General features: G+C 39.4%; 1 protein-coding gene across 2 annotated transcripts in view; it reads left to right on the forward strand.

The window, feature by feature from the left end:
- Positions 1-12117, forward strand: part of LOC121671404 (amyloid beta precursor protein binding family B member 1 interacting protein) — a 65902-nt gene that overhangs the window by 21477 nt on the left and 32308 nt on the right. For both annotated transcript variants that reach the window (XM_042043004.1, XM_042043005.1), the window contains exons 5-7: positions 3292-3369; positions 6384-6543; positions 10124-10245. In XM_042043004.1, the coding sequence (XP_041898938.1) occupies positions 3292-3369; positions 6384-6543; positions 10124-10245 (360 nt within the window). The remainder of the gene's footprint in view (positions 1-3291; positions 3370-6383; positions 6544-10123; positions 10246-12117) is intronic.

Consider the following 12117-nt stretch of genomic DNA (forward strand, 5'->3'; position numbering starts at 1 on the left):
TGCAAAGCTGGTGGAGCCAAATTCTTCCATGGTGGTGTTAGGTCACTAATGTGGAAGGGGCAACTGATACATGTTACAGCTTTGTAGTTTCAGACAGGACATTAGGAAAACATTTTCTACTTCAGATGGTGGTGTAGCGCTGGAACAGATGACCCAGAGAGATTCCAGATTCCCTTTCTTTGAAGGTTTTCCAAACTTTGCCAGGCAAAATCATGACTGACCTGATATAATGTTGGTGACCATCCTGCTTTGGGCAGGAGCCAGAGTGTGGACCCTCACACCTCTCTTCAAACAGCATTTTTGTGATGCTGGGATCTAAAGCTCACTGAAGTCAACAGTGCTGAAGTTCTTTCCATTAAGTGTTGTACTGAGCTAATTCTTTATTAGCTGACATCCTGCATTACCTGAGAGTCAAACAAGATTTTAGGGTGTATATACTTATGAAACACACCTGGAATTCTATATGAAAAAATAGCCAAAAGTCACTTCTCCCTCAGTTGAACCGTTCCTCTGAGACTGATCTCTAGTAATATTCCCTGGTCTCTTTCCAGATTCAGGGAATGTCAGAGAAGGATAGGAACAGGTTGTAGAAGCATTTCTAAGGGATATATTTACAGCAGTTTATTTCCTCATTAAGGCATTGGCTCTGCTTTTTCCTGCACCCTTTGCCTCATTTTATGACACAGATTATATTCAAATACTAATGGCATACCCACTGTGGCTTACTGCCCACAAAATTGCCCACAGGGCTGTTAAACAGGTTGTGGTGTGAATGATGGAGGTAATAACCATTGAAAATTAATATGGACAGAATTTATTTCAAATTAATATTCATTGTCTTGATTAGTATTTGTTTTGACATGACATTTCTGCTCAGTAGAATGAAATTCAGCTGTAAGTGGAATGTATTTTGTGTCATCAAAATCCACACTCCTGGTAGCCAGGATTCTTGATAAGTGCTTCTTGAGCCAGTCAAGGCTGAAGCTGTGTTTAACACTTCGGGTTATCCAGAGTCAAATAAGAATAGCGTTAGTCATTCCCAATGCAACCATGATATTGAGACCCTCTTTTCTAACCTTTAGGTGTGCCAAAATAAAGAAGTATGACCTTTCTTTCAGGGAAGCATAGAGCTATCTCATAAGTTTCCATCAACTCTGACATTTCTTTTTAAAACTTCCCTTAAGCTAAATAAAGCTTCTTCATTTGCTATTGACATGACTTTATGTGCTTCTGTTTAAAGATTCAGAAAATGTGGTGATGATACTGTAGCAGGTAAACAAATACTGTAGCTTGTCAAAGCATTTTTCTAATACTGCTAAAATTTTGCATCTGATAGCTTATTTCCTTTTTCTGCATGAAGTCAAAGCTTATGAAACCATGAAGGCTGTCAGGTGAGAGCTCTGTTGCACAGATTTACACAATGTGTGAACTCTGTTCAGCACAAGTCACATGCAGGTGAAACCTGAATTATACCTGCTTAAATTTTCATCAGAAAGCCTGCCCACAGCACAATCAACCACTTTGATTGAGATGCTTTTCCTGCTTGCTGCAGAGAGGTGGTAGGGGGAGGGCCACAGCATGAGAGGCTGTGTGCTTTTCCCTCTGTCAACAGTCAGCCTCACTGCAGCAGCCACCTTTGTGCAACTGCTTCTGTTCAACTACAGAAGCTTTTTTTGGATTCTCTAAGTTAAGCACTGCTGAGCTATAGCAATGCAAATTTCCACACCTGCAGAGAAAAAAAGAGATATTTTTAACTGATTGCATGGTATTTATAGTGGAGAATTTGATAACAGGAAACATGCTTGAAGCAGTGATAAAACAAAAGATGTTTAGTTCAGCGGGAGGGATGTCAGTCAGGAGTACATTAGCTACTGTTGAACATGCCTCACAACTTGGGATGAATAGGATGACCTTCTTTGCTCTTTCTTTGCTATGATTCAATGATATCTCTGTAACAGGGAAGTGATGACAGTGTGATTAGGCCTGGTTTCTTGCATTTGCATATTCCATGAGTTGCAGCCAGTTCTCTTGGTACGAAGACCACTAAGATTTTGACTTTAGGGTACCAAATAGAGGCTGAAGATAACAGAGAAAAATCTTCTGTGGAAGCAGGACAGGAACTTTCTCCCACAGTCCTTGATTGGAAGTTGGGTGCCTCTGAGTAGTGTAGCACAAAATCCTACCCCTTTAAAACAACGGAAACTGTGAAAGTAAGAGAGCAACATGGACAGCAAAAATCAGCAAAGAGGCAAGAAAGCAAAGACAAGACAGTCTTCAATAGAGGCAACAGGGATGTAAATTTGGAAATAAACCAAACCCTCCAGTAGTAGTAAGAGTCCAAGGCAGCCCCAGGAACCACAGTCACTTCCTGTCCAGTGTGTGCTTTTCCAACTCCATATGTGACTGGAGAAGTCTTCTGGAAGAGAGATGGCATAAAGGAACAGTCCCAATCTATACAGCAGTCACAGAGGTGACAGTAGGCACTGGCATTTGGTACATGTACCTACAATTCTCAGCACCTGGGGATCCATAGTCTTCTTGGATCACAAACTTCATTGATATGAAGAGAGAGGCATGATACTGATAGAGCTGCTTTGTAAAAGGAGAGCTGGGTGATACTGAGATTTTGGGGATTCTTACTGTGGCATTCAGCAAAAGCTGGAATGAATTTGTGTGCTCTATCTGCGTCTGTGTTAATATGAATAGGTCCGTTAGTAGAATAAAAAGCCATAGTATCATCCAATTAATAGAGGTGTTCCTCTCAGTAAGTATCTGTGCAGTAAGAGATCATACGTGGCAAGTGAAAGAATTCAAATAAATTAATGTACTTAACACAGAGTATAAAATTATAAGCAGTGTAATTGCAAGCCAAATTTTCAGTAAAATCCTACAAATTCTAGTTCTCTTAACCCTATTGAGAAGCGAGTTTTCTTCCAAGCAGCTGCATCCACAATGCTATTTCACTCAGGCTAGATCTTCCTTCACCTTCTCTTTTGTATCAACTGTACGTACAGACATAGAAGAGTCCAGTTTTCAGGCCTTCCTGTAGCATTTGAGATCATGTAAGAACTATATGACTGAGCAACAGCAGGAAGCACTGGACTTGTAAATCAAAGCTTTTGCTGAAGGATATTATGTCAAGGAAAGCTGGGGATTATCTGTATATGTGGAGTTTGCTGTGACAAGCCTTATCTTCAGGATATAAGTACCAAGAAACAACCCTTTTCAAGTGAATGTAAATTGCTGAGATTACTTAATAAGAAATATACCAAATATCTTGTGTCTTTTCAGGAAGAACTAGAGGCAAAGGCTAAAGCTGACAAGATTAAACTTGCATTGGAGAAACTGAAGGAAGCCAAAGTTAAAAAGGTGAGCCTTAACGCAGTAAGTGCTACCATAAGAGCTACCACCTAAGTATCTGTTAACATTCTTCATAATAATGAAGTTCTTACAAAAATGACTAGGCTTTTCCATATTTTATCTGTAAAGATATTCTGTGGAGCTCTCATTATCCACCTCGAGAGAACTCTCTGGGAGAATGCTACCTCCAAGGGGCTTATGTTTTAGAGGACTTGGAAAGTGCTGTCTCTTTCTCTTTTTTTCACTGTTGGGGCAAAGCTCACTGTTCTGATAAGTTGCTTTAGAGAAAGTGGAGTGTACATGAAAACGTTGCTTACTTATGCTGTGCTGATTCCAGGAGTATTAAACTTTTCTTTTACAGTGGATGTGGATTTAGCAAATCCCTATTAAATTAATGAGGGTCTTCTTGCTAAATCTTTTCACAGCAGTGTAGTAATGTACAAGGATAATAGAAATTATTTTAGACCAACAAATTAGAAAGCTTCCAGCCAGTGTCTGCACCGTGCTGCAGTGTGCCTTGTAATTATGCCCACTCATCTTAAACTAGTGTTGCAGCTGAACTTAACAGAAGCTGCAGGTGTTCAGTAACTCTGAATAATGGATGTGAACTAAAAACAGTCATGACCTTTCAGTCTTGCTCAAAGGAAGTGGGAAGTGCTGGAGCTTGCAGAACTTCCAGGAGGAATGGAAGCTTCCAGTAAGTTTGAGAATGTCCAGACTTGAGATGGTTCCCACAGAACACTTTATGTTCATGTACATATGCTACTTCTGAGAGAATGTCTTGAGAGGATTTCACCAATGCTGACTTTGTAAAGCTCTATAACTAAAGTTATGACTGCTCATTGGTCACCCTCTTTTCCTTGTAGTGTTAGTAATTCTCCTTTGGGAGACTTTTTTTTCCCCAACTTTTTTTCCCACCCTGAATATTTGGAAACAAACAGCAGAAGTAAGGTTCAATCTTGTGACTGTATTGCTATAATGAAATTACTATGTCATTCTTGAATTCGAAATTGACAAAATATTGTCAAGAAAACTGGTTTTCTCTCCTTTACCAAAAGTGGAGGGCAGAGGGCAGGGATGATGGTGAAAAGCAAGCTCGCAGCCCTGGACTTCAGGAGAGCAGACTTTGGCTTCTTCAAAGATCTGCTTGGAAGAGTCCCATGGGATAAGGCCCTGGTGAGAAGAAGGGACCAAGAAAGCTGGTTAATATTTAAAGATCACCACCTTCAAACTCAAGAGAGTTCCATCCCAAAGGAAGATGATCAGGAAGTGTCATGAAGATGATCAGGAGTATCTCTCCTGTGAGGAAAGGCTGAGATAGCCTAGGGAAGAGACGGCTCTGTCTGGTGCTTGTCTATCTCTAGAAAAACCTCAAGAGAGGGTGCAAAGAGAATGGAGCCGGGCTCTCTTCAGTGCTGCCCAGTGATGGGACCAGAGGCAATGGGCACAAATTGAAACACAGGAGGCTCTGAACACCAGAAGACACTTCTTCACTGTGAGGGTGGCTGAGCATGGCACAGGTTTCCCAGGCGGGTTATGGAGTGTTCCTCCTCGGAGATAATAACAAACCATCTGGACAGGGTCCTGGCCAACAGGCTCTAGGTGGCCCTGCTTGCCCAGGCGACTGGGCTGGACCTCCAGGGGTGCCTTCAAATCTCAACTGTTTTGTGATTCTGTGAAGGTGGAAGCTGCATGCATGTTTCTGAGCAGTCAGTTAAAACCAGACAAAAATCCCCTTTTGCCTTAGACATGTTATATTATGCATGTACAACATTTCTTTTTCTCTGTAATCTGCACTATGGCTCGGCTTATTTTACAGAAGATTCTTCTTACAAGGATTGGAATCAAAACAAGTTCATGTTACATAAGTTTTGTTACATTTGTTTCTGCTTTTCAGAGATAGTGTAAATTTTCTCTTGGGGATCATAACTCTGCTTCTACCTGACCTTTTACACAGATTGTCTCTACAGAACCAAAGCTTCTTATGCACACATTTTTAAATAAAGAGCTATTTAAACAAGACTATATGGAAAAGTTCTCCCAACTCACCAGCAATGTACAGACTTTGTAGAGAATTATTCTACTGTTTTCCGTACTAATGGAGCATTTTATGTACTTTCATATAATGTATTTCCAGTTCTATAATATTTTATGTACTTCAGCATTTTCTTGCATTGTTCCTCTCTGAAGAAGGTTCACTCTGTTTCTTGTTTAACAAATACTTTGCCATATAAAGAAGTAATGAGTGTCCTAGGTTAATTTGGTCAATGTAAGTAACTCATAAGGGGAAGAGGAGGGGCAGTCACTGATCTTTTCTCTGTGGTAGCCAGTGACAGAACCCTAGGGAATGGCCTGGAACAGGTCCCCTGGGGAAGTTGTCACAGCACCAAGCCTAACAGAGTTCAAGAAACATTTGGACAATGCGCTTGGGCACATGGTGTGACTCTTGGGGTTTTCCTGTGCAGGGCCAGGAGTTGGACTCGATGATCCTGATGGGTCCCTTCCAACTCAGCATATTCTGTGAACTCATTTGTTTTCTTACTGATGACTGTTGGACTATGGCCATCTTAGTACAATCCAATTTCAGGTTATTCTGTTGGCATGGCAAGATTCTTCCGTTCTTTTTCTATTTAAAACTAAATTTTCCACATTTGTAGCTTGCATTAAGGACACTCTGTCCTTTTGTACTTGGTTTCCCTATCAAGCATTTTCCTTAATTGCAAATGTAGTAGATTTAGAGAAGAGATTAACTTCTGCTTTTGCTCCATAGCAATTTCACCTCTCCTGAAGTCGTGCATAGGACAAGGTTCAATTTTATTTTTAGAGAAAAGGTCTTTTGTTTTGGTGGCATTATAATGTGAAAACTTCTCTGCTTTTTTATCCTCTCAGCTTGCTGTGGGACAGGATGCCTTTGAATCAGTAATAACCTTCAGCCTTAAGCTTTCTTGTCTGTGTTAGCAGATTCAGACTAGTCTTCTTCGTGCTTCTGAAATTAACTGACTCTCCTGTGACTTTGTTCTCAGCTTGTTATCAAGGTGCACATGTATGATAACAGCACAAAGTCTCTAATGGTGGATGAGCGTCAGGTGGCACGGGATGTTTTGGACAATCTCTTTGAGAAAACCCATTGTGACTGCAACGTCGACTGGTGTCTGTATGAGATGTACCCAGAACTGCAGATTGGTAAGTGGTGTAGTGACACAGCAGATAGCAAATAGATATAGTGCTGGTAATCTTGAAAGATCAGGTAAATGTTGGTAATCTTGAAAAGATAATAACTTTCCTCCTGCCCATGTGTCCCCTGGCACTGGAACATCATAGACTCTAAGCTGAGGGATGCTGCAGGAATATATTTGGTCTGTTCTTGCTGTAGAAATGAGTCCATTCAGCTGTGCTGTGACCTGCAGAAGGCTCCTTGCTTGTCACCATTTCCATTATTTTACACAAAATGAAGGGGCCATGTGAATTTCAAGGTGATGACAAATCCAAATAACAATACTCAAATCTACTTTTCGAAGAGAGGATGCAGTGCTGGAGTGCTGTCTGCAGGCATATATTACATACTGGCCAAACAAATGTCATTAAACAAGACTCTGTGAGAAGTGTTTCAGTCACTTCTAATGCTTTTCACTTGTGGTAATCATTTTCTTAAGTGTAGCTGTGTGCAGGGTATTCTGTGATGGGGCTGCAGCTCTGCTCTGGTAAGTTATGACTTATGGAGTAATTAACCTGGCCTCCAGGTCCGAGGAAACAGCTGTGCAAAACTTATAAATTGTTCTGTGCAACATAATGAGTCTTGTTTGAAAAAGGCATCAAGGTTTCTTTCATTAAGAACAGAGTATTCTCTAATTGTAAATTATTTCAGAATATTTTTATTTTCCAGACTGAAAAGGTATTGACATCAAAAGGAAAAGGAAAATTGCTACAGCTTTCTTTCAGACTCACATTTGACCTAGAGAAATGGGAAATTGTCAAACAGCCTTTAACAAACACAGTTTACAGTCTCCCAGCAGAGATGAGAAAATTTACAAATAAAGTCAAATATCAATATTGCACTTTAAAAGAACTCCAAGTGTAGTCATTCTGCTAAACTAAATGAAAGAAATTTAAAAAAACTGGAAAAAATCCTGATGGGTCATGAGCAAGGAGATGCTCATCTGCTTGTAAGAGTGGCACAGAAATTTACTGCCAATCTGTTCTTGCTACTTGATTAAGATAATGATGCTGCATTCTTTTGTACCTGCTTATCTTAACTAAGGAAAGACTGGAAATGTCATTTGACCCTAGAAATCTCACAAAAGTCACTGAATAATTTTGGAGTGTTTTCCAGTCTTAGAAAGTTGCTCCCTTTTGTCCAGTATGACTTGGATGAACGTGTCTGAGAATTAGGATGACAGCACATAAAGAGATTGTTTTCTGAATCTCCATAGTCATGAAAAATAATGTACTTGTGTGTCTTCATAATCTGGATAGACATTTGAATTTCCCATCATGCAATTAAAACTGAAGGTATCAGGGAGATTGTTTGCTACAAACATTGGGGTTAATGCTAAGAATTTTTTTGTAGAAATTACTTGTGCTGCTTTAGTCCCAGCTAATACTAGGTGCTTTTGGTTAGTGTTAGGGTATTAGTATAGGAAGGAATTACTCTCATAATGAATAAAAATTATTTTAAAAGCCAGGACTGAAGAAAAGTACCAAAGGAAATAAACCTGTATGATCAAGAAAAAAGGAAAAGTCTATTAACTCCTGATGTAGTGATCTATTACCAGGTCCAGATCTGCTGAGAATGGAGCCTTTTTGTTTGCAGAAGGCAGTTTCAATATGAGTGGAATGGTGCATGTTCTTTCTTCTGCTTCCAATGCACAGCAACATGTAGTTAATTTTGTTCAAAACCAGAAGAATGTGAGCTATTCTTTATTCTTGTCAGTATACTTCTTGGCTGTTCTAGATAGCTTTATTACTATGAGCACAAAGACAGAACTTTTCTGCACTTCATCTTTCTGCCTGCTTTCAACATCAGAATTAAAGAGAATAAAATTACTTTTACTTTAAGAAGCAAATCTGAGCAGCAAATATTTCTTGCTGAACTGAAGGTCCAAGCTAATTTTTTGTCACAAGATCCTTGACAGGTTGTCTTACATATAATGTTATTTTGAAAGACTATCATTGCAAATAAAATAAACTACAATTTTAGATTAATTACATGTTAAATATCACTGATAATCGCAGTAGTGAGATGGTGATGTAACACTGGGCTGTACCTACCAGCATGTATTTTGCAGTAAAGACTATTGTCTTAAAAAAGGCATCCAGATTTAACTTGTTTTCGGAAAAATAATTATTAAAAAGACCCTCCTGGGGATAATAAAATCACACCTTTCATACAAGAAAATCCTGGTGCAGCAAATGAGCAAACAAAAATATATGTGGCAAAAATTAGTGTTACTATCTGAGAATTATTTGATGGCTATCTTGAACTATAAGGTACTGTTCACCCTTCAAACTATTAACTGGGTTTTATACTGTGCTTTCTATTTCCAGTGCATTGCAGAAGTACCAGTTGCTAAATGAAGGATGTTTTGTTGGTGGTGTTAAAAGTTACCATGTACATGTGAACTGGTCCTGAAGCTAATCGCATTCTGTGAATTTAGTTAATTCACAAAATATAGGTTGGATGGGATGTACTAAAACCTTGTCAAAAGTAACAAGTGTTGAAGAAAGCCTACAAAGTGTATGCTCTGTTACCTCCTCTGATGCTCGGCCAATCTAGGGCGTTGGAAGATGTGATCATCACAGACCACTGAAATGGGAGTACAGCTGTTCCCAGGAAACTGCCAAAATTGTACTGAAAATTGGAGCTGGGTGAATTCCCTATCCCAGTACTGAATTTGTAGAAAAGTGCAGGTTGGGACCCTCCAGAATGACCTGTCAAGTTATGCTGAATTCCTTTTCCTTTGAAGGAGGTTTTATGTTACTGTTCAGCTACTTTATATAGGTGAAACTAAAGAGGAAGAGATCGGAGTTACCTAGTCTCACCATACTCTGTGGCTTTCCTGGGTGGAGGACTGGGCAGACCAGGAAGGAACAGAGCTGACATTAGGTCTCTCACATCCCTGGTAAGGTTTCTAACTACAGAGATGCTGGTTGAACCAGTATATCTTCACATCAATTCTCAGTCTGTCTTCATATTTTCTCTGTTTTACTATTTGTGCTTTTAAATACAATTGCTTGTATTTATTTTATTTTCAGTGCACAGAATTCTTCCTGCTGACAAAAAGCAAATTTTCACTGTAAAAGAAGTAAAGCAAAAAGACAAGGAAATACATTTTTACTTTTTTTTTTCGTTTCATTAGCCAAAGTGAATATATATCCTTTGTACCTCCCCCCATCTGCAATACTGCAAACATTAAAAAACCCAAAATCAATCAAAAGCTGAAAGTCATGAAAAACATGGGTGTAACCATCTACTCCTGGTGGGTCACTGTTTCCATCCCTTGCAGTCTTCAAGCAACAGAGATGCAGGAGGAATCCAGGAGCATGGCATAGCTACATAAGGCATCTTCTGTAGCTGCTTTGCCCTTTCATGTGACACGATTTCATGTGGGTTTTGCTCCCGTCTGTGCAGTGGAAAAGACTGCTGGACTGTCCAGCCCTGAGTGAACATCAGATAATGATTGCATTCTTACACAGGAATTTCTGCAGGCTCAGGAGAGGGGAGGAACAGCTTCAATGTCTTACATTATCTTCTCTGTCTCTCCAGAAAGGTTTTTTGAAGACCATGAAAATGTTGTTGAAGTGTTATCAGACTGGACTCGAGACACTGAGAATAAGATTCTGTTTTTGGAAAAAAGTCAAAAATATGCTTTATTTAAAAATCCCCAGGTAAGCTAACAAGGTATTTGGATAAGAGTCAAAACTTAGGTCATTTAGTCTGCATGCTGCCTATTGCATTAATAATTTGCTTTCAGCTCTCTCAGTTCAGAGTTAGAGAAAGCAAAACTTGTATTTTCAACAAAAAATCCACCAGGATGTTGAATGCAAGGATGTAAAAATTGCAGTTTTGTATTTTTTTGCTGATACTATTTTAGAGTCCTGTCTGTGGAGGCAAAAACTGAAGCATGTAGTTCACCTCTAGTACAAGCTACTGCTTGGGCACAGCTCTTAGAACTGGGTGAGATGGCACAGCTATGAAAACCTGGCCTTTGTTATTACTACAGCTTCTCCACTACTCCTGCTGATGAATATCAACATTTTCTTGAAGGTCCAGTTTTTGCCAGTTGTACATGAAACTTCATAAAGCGTATACTGAGTACTGCAGAGGATTTACTGGATTTTGTTTATACTAAGGAGAATTGGATGAATGGTAACTTTTGCACATTAGCTTTGTAGAGGAGGGTCTGCACACTGAATTGCATCAAATTATTTAGATAGGTATATACACAAATGGTTTTATTTCTTGTGCTATGTGGTTGAACCTGTATGTACAAGCATCCTAGAACATACAGTTGCTGGATTCTGGGGCACAAGATCTTTTCCCCATGTCAGCTGACTGTTAACTCCCTGAGCATCTGGTTTGTTCCTAAGAGCCGCAAGAGAAAAATGAGCAATTCAGCATTGCCGAAAAAAATGAGGCAAATATGTAATTTGGCAGCAAATCTCACCAAGCTGCTCATTAGGAAGTTGCTTTTTTATAGAATGAGCCAATGTTTCAAATAAAAACTGCGGAAAAGAAGTCTCCTTCATTGACATAAGTATCCACAGTCAGGAAAGGAAAACTTATCCAGCAGTGTACATGGATTAATGTTAATTTTTAGTATGAAACAGCAAAGCCAAGTTTGGAAATAAAATATGGTGGCTCAAAGTGTCGTCGTTTCTAGAGCACATAAACTTACCCAGCAGCAGAGGTTCGACTACACCTTTGATTCGTACACTGTAGTGTTGTTTGGGCAAGTGGCTTAGGGCAAGGCTCTGAACCTCAAACAGGAAGTAAAACTTCAATGAATATTCTGCTCTGATGAATATTGCATTTTGGTTGCAATGAAATTTAGAAACAAATGTGACCTAAACCAAAACCAAACCAAAGTGTAACTCTGTCCTCGTGTCTCAGCTGGATCTGGACACGTCTGCAGTCATTGAGCTTTAGGCCCTGTGTGATAAGCTCTAAAATGAACAGTCTAAGGAATCTGGATCAATTGTGACTATCACACTATTGAAATATTTTGCCAGTAATAAAGTCTGACCATCTGTCAGGCGTGGTAAACTCAAACATTGTGAACGGGGAGAACAGTACAGTCATATCAGCACTTCATGGCAGAAAGTAATCAGTACTGTATAGAGCTCACACTTGATACTGAAACATGGTAAAATACATGATCTGCAGTGGGTCCCTGAGAAGGTAAACCAAGTGGAAATGCTGAATTGTGGGGGGTAGGGTGTATGATTACATAGCTAACTGCTTATGGAAATTACAGTGTAACCAATGGGAAACTAAAATCTTGTGCTCTGAGACTATCCTCAGTATATTCAACCTCCTTCTAGCTCAATCAAGGCTGCCACATAAAACTCATTTTGGGAGTACAGAAATTGCAGAATGCTTTCTTTGACACACCCAGTGGTGCTAATGCAGCAGCAGTTGAATTCCTTGTTGGTTTTATTTCGTGCTCATTCTGTTGGAAGTGTTTTGTGGAGACCTTACAGTTTTTTAACTTGCAGATATTTTTCTGGGGAAAAAAAGGAGGCAAATTCCAAAGGTGG

The sequence above is a fragment of the Corvus kubaryi genome, unplaced genomic scaffold (assembly GCF_017639235.1).
Source record: "Corvus kubaryi isolate FWS band 111438036 unplaced genomic scaffold, C.kubaryi_AGA036_p1.0 37398, whole genome shotgun sequence".
Classification (NCBI taxonomy): Eukaryota; Metazoa; Chordata; class Aves; order Passeriformes; family Corvidae; genus Corvus; species Corvus kubaryi.